This window comes from Zeus faber (genome assembly GCF_960531495.2).
Source record: "Zeus faber genome assembly, chromosome: 1".
Classification (NCBI taxonomy): Eukaryota; Metazoa; Chordata; class Actinopteri; order Zeiformes; family Zeidae; genus Zeus; species Zeus faber.
The window spans coordinates 43109449-43122509 of NC_137193.1; the positions used below are offsets into that span (position 1 = coordinate 43109449).

Here is a 13061-nt window from a genome sequence, read left to right on the forward strand (position 1 = left end):
CCATTAACCGTTGAATGGAGAAGACTGTGCATTTTCACTCATGTGTGTCACATCTCTCCTTGCTCCGTGGCGATTCAGAGCCCGTCAGGGATGAAGAGTTCCAAGTTGAAGAGTTTACCAGCCCAGATAATAGGAACTAAGGGTACCGACACTGAAATGACATTGAAAAATGAAAAGCTATCTGTACATGTGGCAGTTTCTCCTACCACGCGGTACCCACGTGGCGTATTCAGGGACCTCCAGCACAGAGACACAGAAGACCGGGTTGTAGCCACCAGTTTATTGTAGAGCAGATAGACACGTGTCATGGCAAGGGCTCCTATCCTGAGTGTGTGTGGGGATGGGGGTTTTACCTGCTGCTCATTAGACCAACCAACAAGCAACAGGTATGCAGCCTCTCTAATACCAATTTACCAATTACCAAGATCCAGGTCAGGTGTAGCCGAAGCCTACACCCCCACCCACCACCAAGCAAAGAACAAAAAAAAAAAGGAAAAAAAGCTTAAAAACAGACTCTGAAACAGGGTTGCTATACCTGAAAACAACAGACTCTGACGCAGAGTTTCTATACCTTAAAATAATAATACGCCAGACCCTGAAACAGGGTTCCTAAAAAAATGAACTGGTCCCCTTCCAGAGGACCTGGTTCCCCGGAGCAGCACGGTCCACTGGCTTCCTTCCCCCAGGGCGACGACAGACCCGCCCCCCACCCCACCCCACCCCACCCCACCCCGTCCCCTCCGGAGTGTGGGGCTTCGGGCTGCTGTGCTGGCTGGTGAAGGTGTGGCCAGACATGGCTGTTGCGGGGGGCTGCTTGGAGGGGTGGCCTGGCTGCTGGGCTGCTAGATGGTCCCAGCGGTGGAGCTAGCTGCAGGCGGTTACCCGTGGTGGTTGCTGCCGCTGCTTCTCCCCCAGTCCTCCGCCGGACACCGTGGGTGCTGCTGCCAGTCGGGAGAGGGCTGGTGCTGGGGCCGCCCGGTGACCCGCTGGTGGATCCAGGGTGTCTTCGGACGGCCCCTCTGTGACCCTTCCCCGTGCCAGAGAGTCCCTGTTCAGGTGCCAGTGTGGCAGTTTTTCCTACTACCCTAACTCGTTCAGGGACGACAGTACAATAACCATAAAAGCATTTTCTATCAGACATTTCATTTTAAATGAAACCCAAAGCCGTTGAGCAAAATAACTCTTTATTTGGACATTTGAAATAAAGCACATGAGATCATTGAGTTGAGAATCATTTTGTGTACCATTTTATGCATTTTGAGTATTGATAACTACTATTTGTCTTTGTACTTGGTGTCTTTCTCCTCACTGTTCGGCAGACCCGTCTGCCCGGGAAAGGGGGAGATCTTCAGGAAGAAGTAGGGATTACTGCGAACCCGCATGGCCACCAGGATCGGAGTGGCGGCATAAAGCAGGTTAGCCACCAAGACCGACCAGAAGACGCCGTCGGGGATACGGAACGGAGCAGAGGTGCGAGGATGGAGGGACGCTCCGATGTGGGCCCACTGACACTGAGGGTGGGAGAGAGAGAGAGAGAGAGAGAGGGAGAGAGAGAGAGAGAGAGAGAGAGAGAGAGAGAGAGAGAGAGAGAGAGAGAGAGAAAGAGAAAGAGAAAGAGAAAGAAAGAAATCAGAAAATCATCAGAAATCACCTGGAAATTTCTGAATATAACTGGTGGGAAAACATTCTCTCCATCAGGCATGGGATTCTTTTCACCCAGATGTCTGAATAAATAACGGTGCAGCTCAACTATTCCTGCAACCTGCGAGTTGGTTTGCGTGCACTGATGTAGCGGGGAGTGTCTTTCTGCCAGTCATTAGTGCCCAGACGCTGGTACAGCAGCAACCTCATAGGAAGGACAAACTGCAGCGTTCGGAGGAGAAGAGGCGCATGGAGACGTTCGCTGTTCACAGGAGTCTTTTGATTACCAGAGCCTAATTCCCAAGGTGTGTATGGGGGGAATTGATCAACACTTCCCCGTTCACTTGGCCGACTGCTACCAGATCAATACGGAGAGGAAGCGCTGTCATCCTATTTATTGCTGTAGATATGACTTGAGGATAATTTGATTGGTTGTATTGAGTGAGGACTCCAGGATGTTGGTGAATATAATGAGAAGGTTCGGAAGAAGGCATTTTATTGCAGTTTTATTCGTCTGAGTTTCTCCTTCAGTGACAGAAACTGCTGAAGCAAATCAGGGACTCAGGCGAGTCGTAATAGCAATGATGATAATAATAATATTGGTTGCTGCATAAAACTCGCACACACTCGCATACTAAGTACAGCCTGAGCCGCTTGAAGCTCAGTGTGGTCCTACCTGGATCATTGCACCCGCGAAGAACACGGTCCAGTCCGACATCCACGTGCACCCGGGCTTCAGGAGGCCGTACACAAACGCACCAAGCATCGGCAGACCATAGAAGAAGAAGTGTAGCATCTAGAGCAACAAGCAAAACAAATAATGTCCAAACGTTATTTATCAGACCAGGCTCCCCCTTAAACTTAACAGTTGAAGATGCAGCAGAAGTACTATATTATGCATCTCTGAGCACTGCTCACTTCTTCTTTCCACATGTTGTGAAGTGTAAACTCAACAGACATTACCTGATGAAACTGTTCAAACAAGAGGCGACAGAATAGGGTTTTCAACTCAAAATTTCATTTGGGAAATGAAATGATGGCTTGGAACTGTGTTTAACATTAATAGACATATGTGCAATGAAATAAATAGAGTAGCACATGAGAGAAAATCCCCAATGTAAAAACTGAATAACAAAATCCTCAAACATATTTGATGTAAAAGAAAATTGACTGTCGTTCCTCTTCAGAAAGTCTTAAAAGAACGGAAAATTCCATTTCATTCTTCCCACAAAAAAGCCAAATTTTTCTAAACATCTACACAAGCTCCTTAGGGAGCAAGCAGCCGGACAAGAGCACCTCTTCTTAACTCCTCAGCACTTCCGGGTCCGCTACTCGATGATGTCATGCCATCGGCCGTCTCTTCCTCCTCTTTCATCCAACTGGCCCCAGGAATATTTCGCCTTCGACCATCGCACCTTAAAACAGTCTTTTGGGGATCTGAAGGCAAGGCCCGAGGCCTGTCGCCCTGAAGACTCCATTCTACTCCCATTCTAAGTTCTAAGGCTCCTGGTGGTCCTATCTCTGCGCATCATCCCATCATCATCATCAACCCCATAACTTTATCTTCATTCCATCAAATCCATATTGCTTGCTTCCCATCCTCAATCAAACCATCAAACTCAATCTTTTCATTGTGATGTGGTCTCTAACTCGTGAATACTCAGTAAAAGTAAAAGTATCTTCAGTTTAAGTTGAGTTTTGGTGCAATAGATAGGGTGAAGATTTTGGCTTCATTATGGTCCCACAGACTCATACCAGACTGAACAATGGCTCAAAGAATACATAACATCCTCATTCCCTTTGGGCCCCACGGTACTTCAGCTGCTCCTTATTGAATACTGAGAGGGAGAGCAGATTAAAGCAACAATTTGAAAATAATCACTCATATACACCCTCAAGGCAAAGTCACACAGCCTTACCTTAGTTACTGAATATAACCTTATCTCCCTCCCTGTGTCCCTTTCTCTCTTACTGTCCCTCATTACTTTCACTCCCATATTCACAACCAAAGACATGCACTCTTACTTTGCCCTCTCAGCACAAAGTACATGCTGCGGGACATTACGGAGATTTTTCTTGACCTTCAACTTAAAGTATTTAGTGTGAAAGCCGGTTTGTCGGTGTTTAATGGATTCAAATTATATTACCCAACACTCTTTTCATTCCCAGTCTCTAGTCCAGATGAATTCCAATGAGGTTTTGCTGAGAGTCTGGGAGCCAATCATACATGCCCTTCAGTCTTTTGTTTGAGCGTCTTTCTGCAGCTGTAGGTCATCTGTCACACGCGGTTTATCACCACTAATGATTAAAAAAAAGGTCAGTCATTGCAAGAGCTGAGTAACCCTGCGCAACCGAGCGAGCTGCATCCCCTGTCTTTGCGACCACACAAACACAGGGACAGCGTGCACAAAAAGACAAATTGAGACAAAAAGACAAGGCTTGTTTTTACAAGTTGCACACACACACACATACAGCCCTCGTCTCACCCCCAGTGAGGTGCTGATGGCGGGCTCAGGGTAAGGATTAGCTTATCAAGTTCTCAGCATGCAGTTCTTGAGTCTGATCAATGACATTTCACTTTGCCTGGACAGCAGCAGGGACAAGGTCTTTGGATAACCTATCGACAGGGCTATGCACGCACACGCACACGCGCGCGCACGCACGCAGGCACACACAAAACACCACACCGACATGGGGTCAGGACGAGAAGAGAAGCAATGCAGCCGCCAGTCACAACAAACAGAGGGCTCCCAAGCTTAAACAAATGAGTAAGACAAGGATGCTGTGGCCGCTCTCAACCCCTCACTCATTGTAGCAGTAATGATGAAAAATGTCTCCGTAATCAACTGTGAGCGGATGGGGCCGAGCCCCCAGCCCACTCTGAGGCATATTTGTGAGAATGGCACTTTCAAGCAGAATGGAGAGGAGAATTAAGGAGAGCAGCGGGTTTCTGCAGCTGCGGCAGCAGATACCAGGAGTGTGTATGTGTGTGTGTGTGTGTGTTTGTGTGTGTGTGTGTGTGTGTGTGTGTGTGTGTGTGTGTATGTGCGTGCGTGCATGCGTGCGTGTGTGTGTGTGTGTGTGTGAGTGTGAGAGAGTAAGAGGGTAAGAGGGTTAAAAATAAGTGGCAGAGAAATAGAGAAAGTGTGACTCACCATGACCCTCGGGTAGCCCACAGGATCCTTCAGGTAGGGCTCGTACTGATTCAGGTAGATGGAACAGGCTTCTAGTGGGGAATTAAGGGCCACCTAGGTAGCCAGCACACACACACACACACACACACACACACACACACACACACACACATAAAGAAAGCACTTATGTAATCTGTACACAAAAAAAAAATCTTTTACAGCACACTTACTTTAACATGCATTTCTTATTGAAGCTAATTCCCAGTTCAAAATCCTGCAATCTCTCCATGGATACACCAATAATTGCAGAATAAACACCCTTGACGATATTAAAAATCCCACGATAAAATGTTCTTATCTGGAATTATCTAATGAACATTAGAGGGCAAGGGCATAGTTTCACGGAATCTTAGAAGGATCTTTGAGAGTAAATTTACTGAATACTGAGGGTTGCCATCATTTACCAGCATTTGACCAAGCAGAGCGTCACACACTTGAAGATGCACATATCTTCATCTTTCAGTTGGAAGGACAGTATTAAGACAAGTACAAGGTTTTTGTTATGTTCAGCCAGGCTTCCCTGCTAGGTGGGGTTTGGACCATGATTCTACTTTCTCTATGATCACAGTCTCTAGCTGGAAAACCTTGGAGACACAAACACAGAAACCCACCCAAGCCAGTGATAATGTAAGGTAACTACAAGTGTCATTATCTGACGGCTTCTTTTAATGTAAAGCACTTTGAGTTACATGTCATGTATGAAAGGTGCTACACAAATAAAGGTTATTATGATTATTATGATTATTATGATTATTATAATGATTATGAAGATGATGATTATTATTATTACTATTATTATTATTATTATTATAAAAAAACAAAGACTAGAAGACGAGGATTGACTGCTCAGGTTCCCGGAACTTGAATAGGATAAGATAAGATGGAAAGGGTAGGATAAGATGCTTGCTGATGCTTGTGTTTACCAAGCCTCTGAGGACGGTGAAGCCCATGGCAGCTAGCAGCAGCAGTACCAGCAGCAGGTCCAGGGGTCGCCAGATCAGCTTCATGCTCTGAGCATGCTGGGCCTGTGGGTGGATGCAAGTGCAAAAAAGAAACTTTATCATCAAGGTCACTGGCTCGGTACAATACACAGAGTGAGTCTCTATGACTCACTGGTGTAGAGAGGAGTTTCACCTCCATTTTCTTTATACAGCTAATTGGTCAGTTCATGCAGACTCCCAAGACCCCCATGCAGGATTAAAAGCTCATGGTCAACATTGTTTCTTTGTGCGTGCCAACGCTATTCCATTAATGTATCTTTTACTCACATTGTATCCGCCAATGAGTGGTCTGTCCTTGGGCCTGGTGAACAGTTTGATGGCCCCCCACAAAGGCATCAATAGAAACAGAAAGTTGAGCCAGAAAGCAGGACGGATGTCCGATCCATATTTACCTGCCAACGAGGAAGAAAGGGTTAGGGGGGGGGGGGGGAGCTCTACAAGCTTAATTCAAGTTTAAGGACCATACTGGTCTCAAATTGAGTTTCCTGATGATGGTTCACATTTTCAGATTTTTAATATTGTCTCTGTCTCTGGAAAATTGTAGCCGCATGGTGAGAAACTGACCTTGAAATGATCAATTATCAATTAAGGCAATTATCACCCAGGAGATCAGGGTTTGACCTTGCTATGGTTTCTCATCATTAAAGAGTTTTCCAAATCCAAAAAATAGGGGAAGAATAGGGAAAATCGAAAAATGTGAGCGATAATGAAAACGTCGGGGCAATGTAAGAAGCATCTGCTGAGTAGTAATTTGACACCGGTACGGTCCTTTAAGTAATTTTGTGGGGGCTACTTTAAGGTGCTTACACACGTGCAGGATGGACTGAATGCATCTGAGCCAGAAACACACATTAGTCCACATTAACAAAACCTGGAGCATTCATTTCCACACATTCACAATGAGACACGCAGAGATACTCAATCGAATTCATTCAAGTCCAGAAACAAAAACCTCTGAGACACTTTGAACACGAGCATATGCTAATCGCAACCAAAAAACAAAGGGAGAAACCCATTGCCCGCAGCTGAGTTTGATCTTCTGACATTCGTGTACGCGCTTTGAAACACCAACAACAGATGCTCCGACTGCAACTGTCTGATTCCACTTTTTTTTTCCCAAGGATCTGCGGGCGCGGGGTGATTGTATATTCATGTTGGCAGGCTGCGTCATGACACTGATGTTACAAGGTAGTGCAGATGTTCACTGGATTTAGAGTCTCACCTGCGACGATACCGGCGATGAACACGCCCATGTTGGCACAGAGAGAGCCGGCCCAGAACAAGCCCATGGTGCGGTAGGATTTCCTGTGGGGGCGGGGGCGGGTATGAATCACTGCAATCCTAACAACAACAGCTCTGGTTGCCTTTTATTGCAAAATGTCTCGCACTTCTATTACAAAAATAATGGCTTCATGCAAAGCTCCATCTGGAATGAGGGTGTGAGCAGCTCCGGGAGGATCTGATTTCATTCGCGGCACGCAGCCCGAGGTGCTGCACTCCCTGAACTCTTGAACTGAACCGTGTACTTTGTGACTGGCTCTCGAGAATTCTCGTCTTTTCATAGCCCTCTTTTATTTCGGGCAGCTGACTGGAGGGCCAGAGCGAAGAGAGAAGTGGGGTGGGATTTCCTTTCCTTCGATTTCCTTCGTTTATTAACCGGTTCGCAAAAATGACACCAAAGAAGAGATGGAGCGGAGCGAAGTGCTAGGAGTGTGATCATCACTGGGAGAACAGACACTTTCATCTTAACAAATACAATCTTTTCAGGAGCTGAGATTCTCAACGGCAGCGCTTGAGATCGGCAGCAACATCCCGGACACTCAGTTGAATGTGCGGTGTATATTTATAGCTGCATAGAATCCCCAGTGGTGATTTGTTTTCACAGTGTACTCCCTCCTTAAACATCTCCACCAAACTTTGATTTGAGTAGAAAATGGGATGGCGGGTGGAGCTGCACCGACCTGTCTGTTATCCTGCTGATCATCATCAGGTACATGATGAAATGAGCAATGCCGTCCCAGTAGCACATCATGATGGCGTAGGCTGTGCCCAGGTAGGGTTCCCCCTAGAACACAAATATCATATAATATATATCATATAATATAGAATAACATATGTACTGTATTTCTACTTCTTAGTCTGTTTGTTTGCTGCGCTGCGCAACGAGGGCGACCAAATATCCCGATTTGTGCGGTGAGCTATCACTAAATTTGACCATTTGTCCCACATCCTGCATTTCAATTAGCACATGCTTACAAATTAAAATGATTATATGAATTATTTTGGTCTATAAATCCTTATTTCCCAATAGGCTGCATAAAATATCAGCCCATCGCCTTATCTGCTCCTAACGACTCCTCTGGCAGCTCCTGCCAACAGTTGCTATGGTAACAGAGATGCTGCAAAGTTCAGCGTGCGTCCAAGCAGCATTTTCCGGCTGCGAATAAAAGCAAAGAGTACAGAAGAAGGAGGAGGCGAGCGCTGGTGAAAAACATGACGTTTATATGGAGGAAAATACACATGGATTGGGGGTACATCTAGCGAAGCAGCAGAGCGCGTTGTGCAAAAAAACATTTCACACGTGGTGATAATACTGAGCTGAAAGTATCTGATGCGAACTTCAGTGATAAGTGCCCGATAGTCAATGGCAACTGTTGGAAATTCTTTGTTGATGCATGCTCATAAAATACATATGACTGCAAATCAGACTGCGTTGGGTTTAGTTTTGACATTTGCTGACATAAATAATGACAGATAATAGCAGCAGCAAGTAGAAAAGTCATGAGAGAGATAAAAAGCAACATAAAAAGCATCGCTTCATTAACAACTTCCCCTTGACATCTTCAATGTTATTTTATTTTGTATGAAAAGTCAACGTTTGATAAATCTACGTTTAGTTTTTTTATATAATTTGGAAAACATTCACTTTTATTCTTTTATTCACTTTTATCCCCCCCAAAGTAAATATGACATCCTGAATGGTTATGCAGCTGTATTTTCAGGTGACAAAGCATGCCTAGTCTCAAAATGGATGTGGATATCAAACTTTTCTATCTTTCATCGACTCCCTCTACTGGTGTTTGACATTTGAAATATATAATTTTAATATAGTCTACATTTACTTACTGTTTTCTGGTAGAATTCCATAAACCCAGAAAGTATCCCATCATATTCCAAGGCACTTGTTAGGTCAATGATACAAGTAAAGGAGAACTCAGCAAACACTGCAGAGGAGAACACATAAATAAATTACATTTAAAAAAAAGATTTAATTAAAAAAAAGCAAGTTCACATACAGATTTACTTATTTATTTGTTTTGTTCCATGTCTCCACCTCCCCATCCCACCCATACCCCAAACTGCCTACACAAAGTAAATCAATTGCAAACATTCAGGAGTGATTAACGAGTCATTGACAGATAATGAATAAAACTGTTGACGGGAATAATGCTGCATAGGCACTGTATTAATAAAGGATGTTGGATAAGCAAAGAAGAAGAATTACCGAAAGATACAAAAAAATACATATAAAGTAAAAATAATTATAATAATAATAATTAAAAATAAATTAAAACGGGTATACAAGAGTCACAATAAAAAAACATTTGTGGATTAAATATTTCTTTGTAATGTTGTGATTTTGTGTCCCATCACTCAGACACCAGCCTGCAACCTTCACAACCCCTTTTTTTTTTTTTAGTTCTTTGTTGTGAATAGTCTTTTCAAATATCAAATGTGGAATATTTTCCAGCTCATGTCATTCAATTGGTTGCAGAGATCAATGTGAGAATTCATGAGATGTGAAGCAGGTCAAGTCTGTGGAATAAACGTCATTCAGTCAATATAATGACTGTGATGGGAAAGTTCTCTGTCATTATTCAATCTGCTTTATGTCTGAACACTAATAAAAAAATGGCACTGGAGAAGTTTATAAAACTCGTTCTTTAGCCCCTCTCCAGCTCCAGCTCCTTTTCCTCTTTCCTTATCTCACACTCACCTTTTCCTATATTCAACACCTACCTGACTTCAAAATATTCCCCTCCAAGCGACCAGTAATTGATTTCTTGGGCCGTATGGGGAGATAATAATGTCTCCTTGCAGTGAGTGGGTTAGAGGCAGGCTAACACTGCAAGCAGGGGGAAACAGTCTCATCCTTAAATTTGGGAGCCCAGCTGAGCTAAAAGGCCGTCACCTCCCAGCGCAGGGCCACACATACAGATAGTGAGAGCCATGGAAGAGACTCGCAGGGGACCACTTATACCCCAAAATAGATAAAATAGAGTCAGAGAGTTAAATTTGATAAAATACTATAACGGACAGACTTTTCTGTCCTGTTTGAATTCCCTGCAAGCAATTTTGACAAAATCTGCAAAGGATGAACTGGCTTTGCTTTTAATGGTGGAGTAGAAACACTGCATTGATACCATAGTAACACACCATCTAAATTAATTTCTCAGCCAAATGTACATTTGCATTAATCGTATTGTGTCCAGATAGATGGAGAAATGATTGTGTATCATTTGTGGGGTCTTCTGAAGTCACTGAATCTATACAATTAGGCATCATGTGACATGTATATAAATATATAGATACACTAAGGCTTTGTCTAAAAGATAAAATAAACAACTTTTTTACGTGTGTATCTACGACAGGTGAAAGATTATTCTACCCATATTGTACTTTTTATGAAAAAATACATTTGTCTCAAATGGGGGTGGACAGTTGGACAGAAAATTGGAAAAGTTGACATGAAAGCCGTGAAAACACTTTTTTTAAATGTTTCTCAGGTTATTTATCTCAGTATTGAGGAGCGTCCTTGTCAAGGCGTCAGGCGAGATTGTGACCTTGGATCTCTACTAATACCAAGGTTTTAAATCACATCTCTTGTATCGTATCATACCTCCTTATCGGTCCTTTCGCACATGTTACTCACGTGTGCGCGCACAAGCCTATGTGTGTTGCGTGCACAGATATACACAGAAACTCAAGTGTGTAATACACACGCGCACACACATAGGAACGCCCACACACCACATTCACCTGTCCTCTACCAGTGTGTCTATAATCTTCAGGGGAAACAGGCGTATCTCTGGCATCGAACACAGGTACGATAGGAGGGGATTAGGGCGATCACCTCCAGTTCTGTTTAGAGCTGGGTATTGTCTTGGTTTTGGTCTATATCACAATGTGGCAGCTGTTATATTAGGTCACAATGGAGGTGGCACCCTTGGCAGAGAATCCAGAATATACCGGATAGTTTGATTGATATACATGTACAAGTATACATAAATATATGATGGTGGTAGACAGACTTTGCCAGAAATGGCACAAGCCAATTGCAGCTGACAAAACATTGAAAAAAAGAGTTAAAAGCCACACTAAGTATAGTATTTCAGGAGGCCTATAATACACCTATAATCTCCAACATACATTCAAATCTAGAATATTCTGCCTGGGAAAACACATATTGCGCAAGGTTTTTAGCCTGAAGCCTGATGTATAAAGCTTTACCTCTGTTCTATATGTAGAAATATAGGCACCGAGAGGTTTCCTCTGAGCCTGGTCACTCTAAGCAGCTTTCCACGTGTCAGATGAATACACAATGAAAACAATTCATGTTTTCAATCCAACACGGTGAGTCGTCAGAGAGGTTTTTGCAATCCACTCAAATCAGGCCCAAACAATACATCGGGGGGGGGGTCATTCATCTTGTAAAGTTTTCCAGTTTCAGTTGGTTCGGATAATAAAACACAGCTCTATACATTACCAAAGAATAAGACGTCTTTGGGTGGGTTGCCACGGGTGATGAAGTAGTAAAACAGGAATACGACCACTAAGACAGCAACCCCAACCTCCAGGATCACGAACGGCCTGTGACGGGAAAAAGCACAACTGTTATCTGCCAAAAGTCATACCACACCATCTAGACTGTTTGAACGTAAATGATGAACACCCCTGTCCCCTTCTGCCTCACTCCCTTTTAAAATGAGTCTCTCCCATTGGACGGTTCAGTCACTCTCCTCTACATTGTTGGATGGGTGAATGGGGTGGTGTTGGCTGGTGTTGGACAAACAGAGGGAATGGTAATCACCCCAACACCTCGGGTGAGCATCAGGAGAAATAATGCCGACCTTAATTCGCAATATATGTTGATGAATTCTGATGAGATAATAAACTTGTATAATAATCAGATACTGATCAACCTCCTTCTTCTTCCATGCCCACGTCATATCAACATCCATGCACTGTACTATATGTGGGATAGCGCTTCCAAAAGCAGACTAAATGCCATCCCATCCAAGTTAAAAGATTCCAAGAAAAGTTCTGATACTTAGCAGCTGATGGTTATCATTTAACTAATAAAGAATGTATGTATGTACTGTATATATGTATGCATGTATATATGTACGTATGTATATAGCTATGTATGTATGCATGTATATATGTACGTCTGTATGTATGTATGTATGTATGTATACAGTAGATGTATATATGTATCTATGTATCTATGTACATGTGTATATATGCATGTCCTTTGATTATCTCGACAACCGTTCATCCGATCTACTTCACACTTGGTGGGTGTTGGGGACCCAAGGACGTGCAATGTCGAATTTGGTGCAATCAGGACATGACACGTGTGATATTATTAAACTTTGAATAAACAAGCGAACAGCGAGCCGCTTTGCCCTGAAATAAATGTATTACGTAGGCCCTTGAGAAACACTGTACTGTATTTCCACTGTGTTTCTCACCGCGAGGCGCCGCGACTTTTACGTTTGCAAGCCATACGTGCAGCAATTCAAGTCAGAGTGTGAGGTTGTTTGAATGAGCGAACAGGCATGTTCTGAACGGGCACAGCACTCGTGATTCTGATTTTCGATTTTGTATTGGTGTACATTCATTAATCACCCTCACTTTTAGGAGGCACACTTCCCCGGTTACCCACCCATTGACTCCCACTGTAAGATGGCTTTCGTCCCAAAGGCCACAGGAACCCACAAAAAGCAAGTTGTACCAGTGTCCTCAGAGCATTTTAAAGAATGAACCAACCAGGGACAGAGGTGTGCAGAAGAAATAAGCCAAAGTCAGTTTGGTTCAACACGTCCGTCCATTTTTTTGGACAAATGTGCCACAAGCCCGACAGTGGCAAAGATGAATGTGCTCAAGACGTCTTCGGGTAAACCAAATGACTTTCTTGCAACACGTACAATGCATGGACACA

The 13061-nt window shown here is 43.6% G+C and overlaps 1 protein-coding gene across 1 annotated transcript in view; it reads right to left on the reverse strand.

The window, feature by feature from the left end:
• Positions 1 to 1267: 1267 nt before the first annotated feature.
• tm6sf2b (transmembrane 6 superfamily member 2b) overlaps positions 1268 to 13061 on the reverse strand; it is a gene marked incomplete at its 5' end in the record, with an annotated part of 13110 nt that continues 1316 nt past the window's right edge. Inside the window, 9 exons of the mRNA XM_079999348.1 lie at positions 1268 to 1511; positions 2318 to 2437; positions 4797 to 4889; positions 5759 to 5860; positions 6104 to 6228; positions 7059 to 7141; positions 7798 to 7901; positions 8963 to 9060; positions 11604 to 11707. Coding sequence (XP_079855474.1) covers positions 1275 to 1511; positions 2318 to 2437; positions 4797 to 4889; positions 5759 to 5860; positions 6104 to 6228; positions 7059 to 7141; positions 7798 to 7901; positions 8963 to 9060; positions 11604 to 11707 — 1066 coding nt within the window. The 3' untranslated portion in view covers positions 1268 to 1274. The remainder of the gene's footprint in view (positions 1512 to 2317; positions 2438 to 4796; positions 4890 to 5758; positions 5861 to 6103; positions 6229 to 7058; positions 7142 to 7797; positions 7902 to 8962; positions 9061 to 11603; positions 11708 to 13061) is intronic.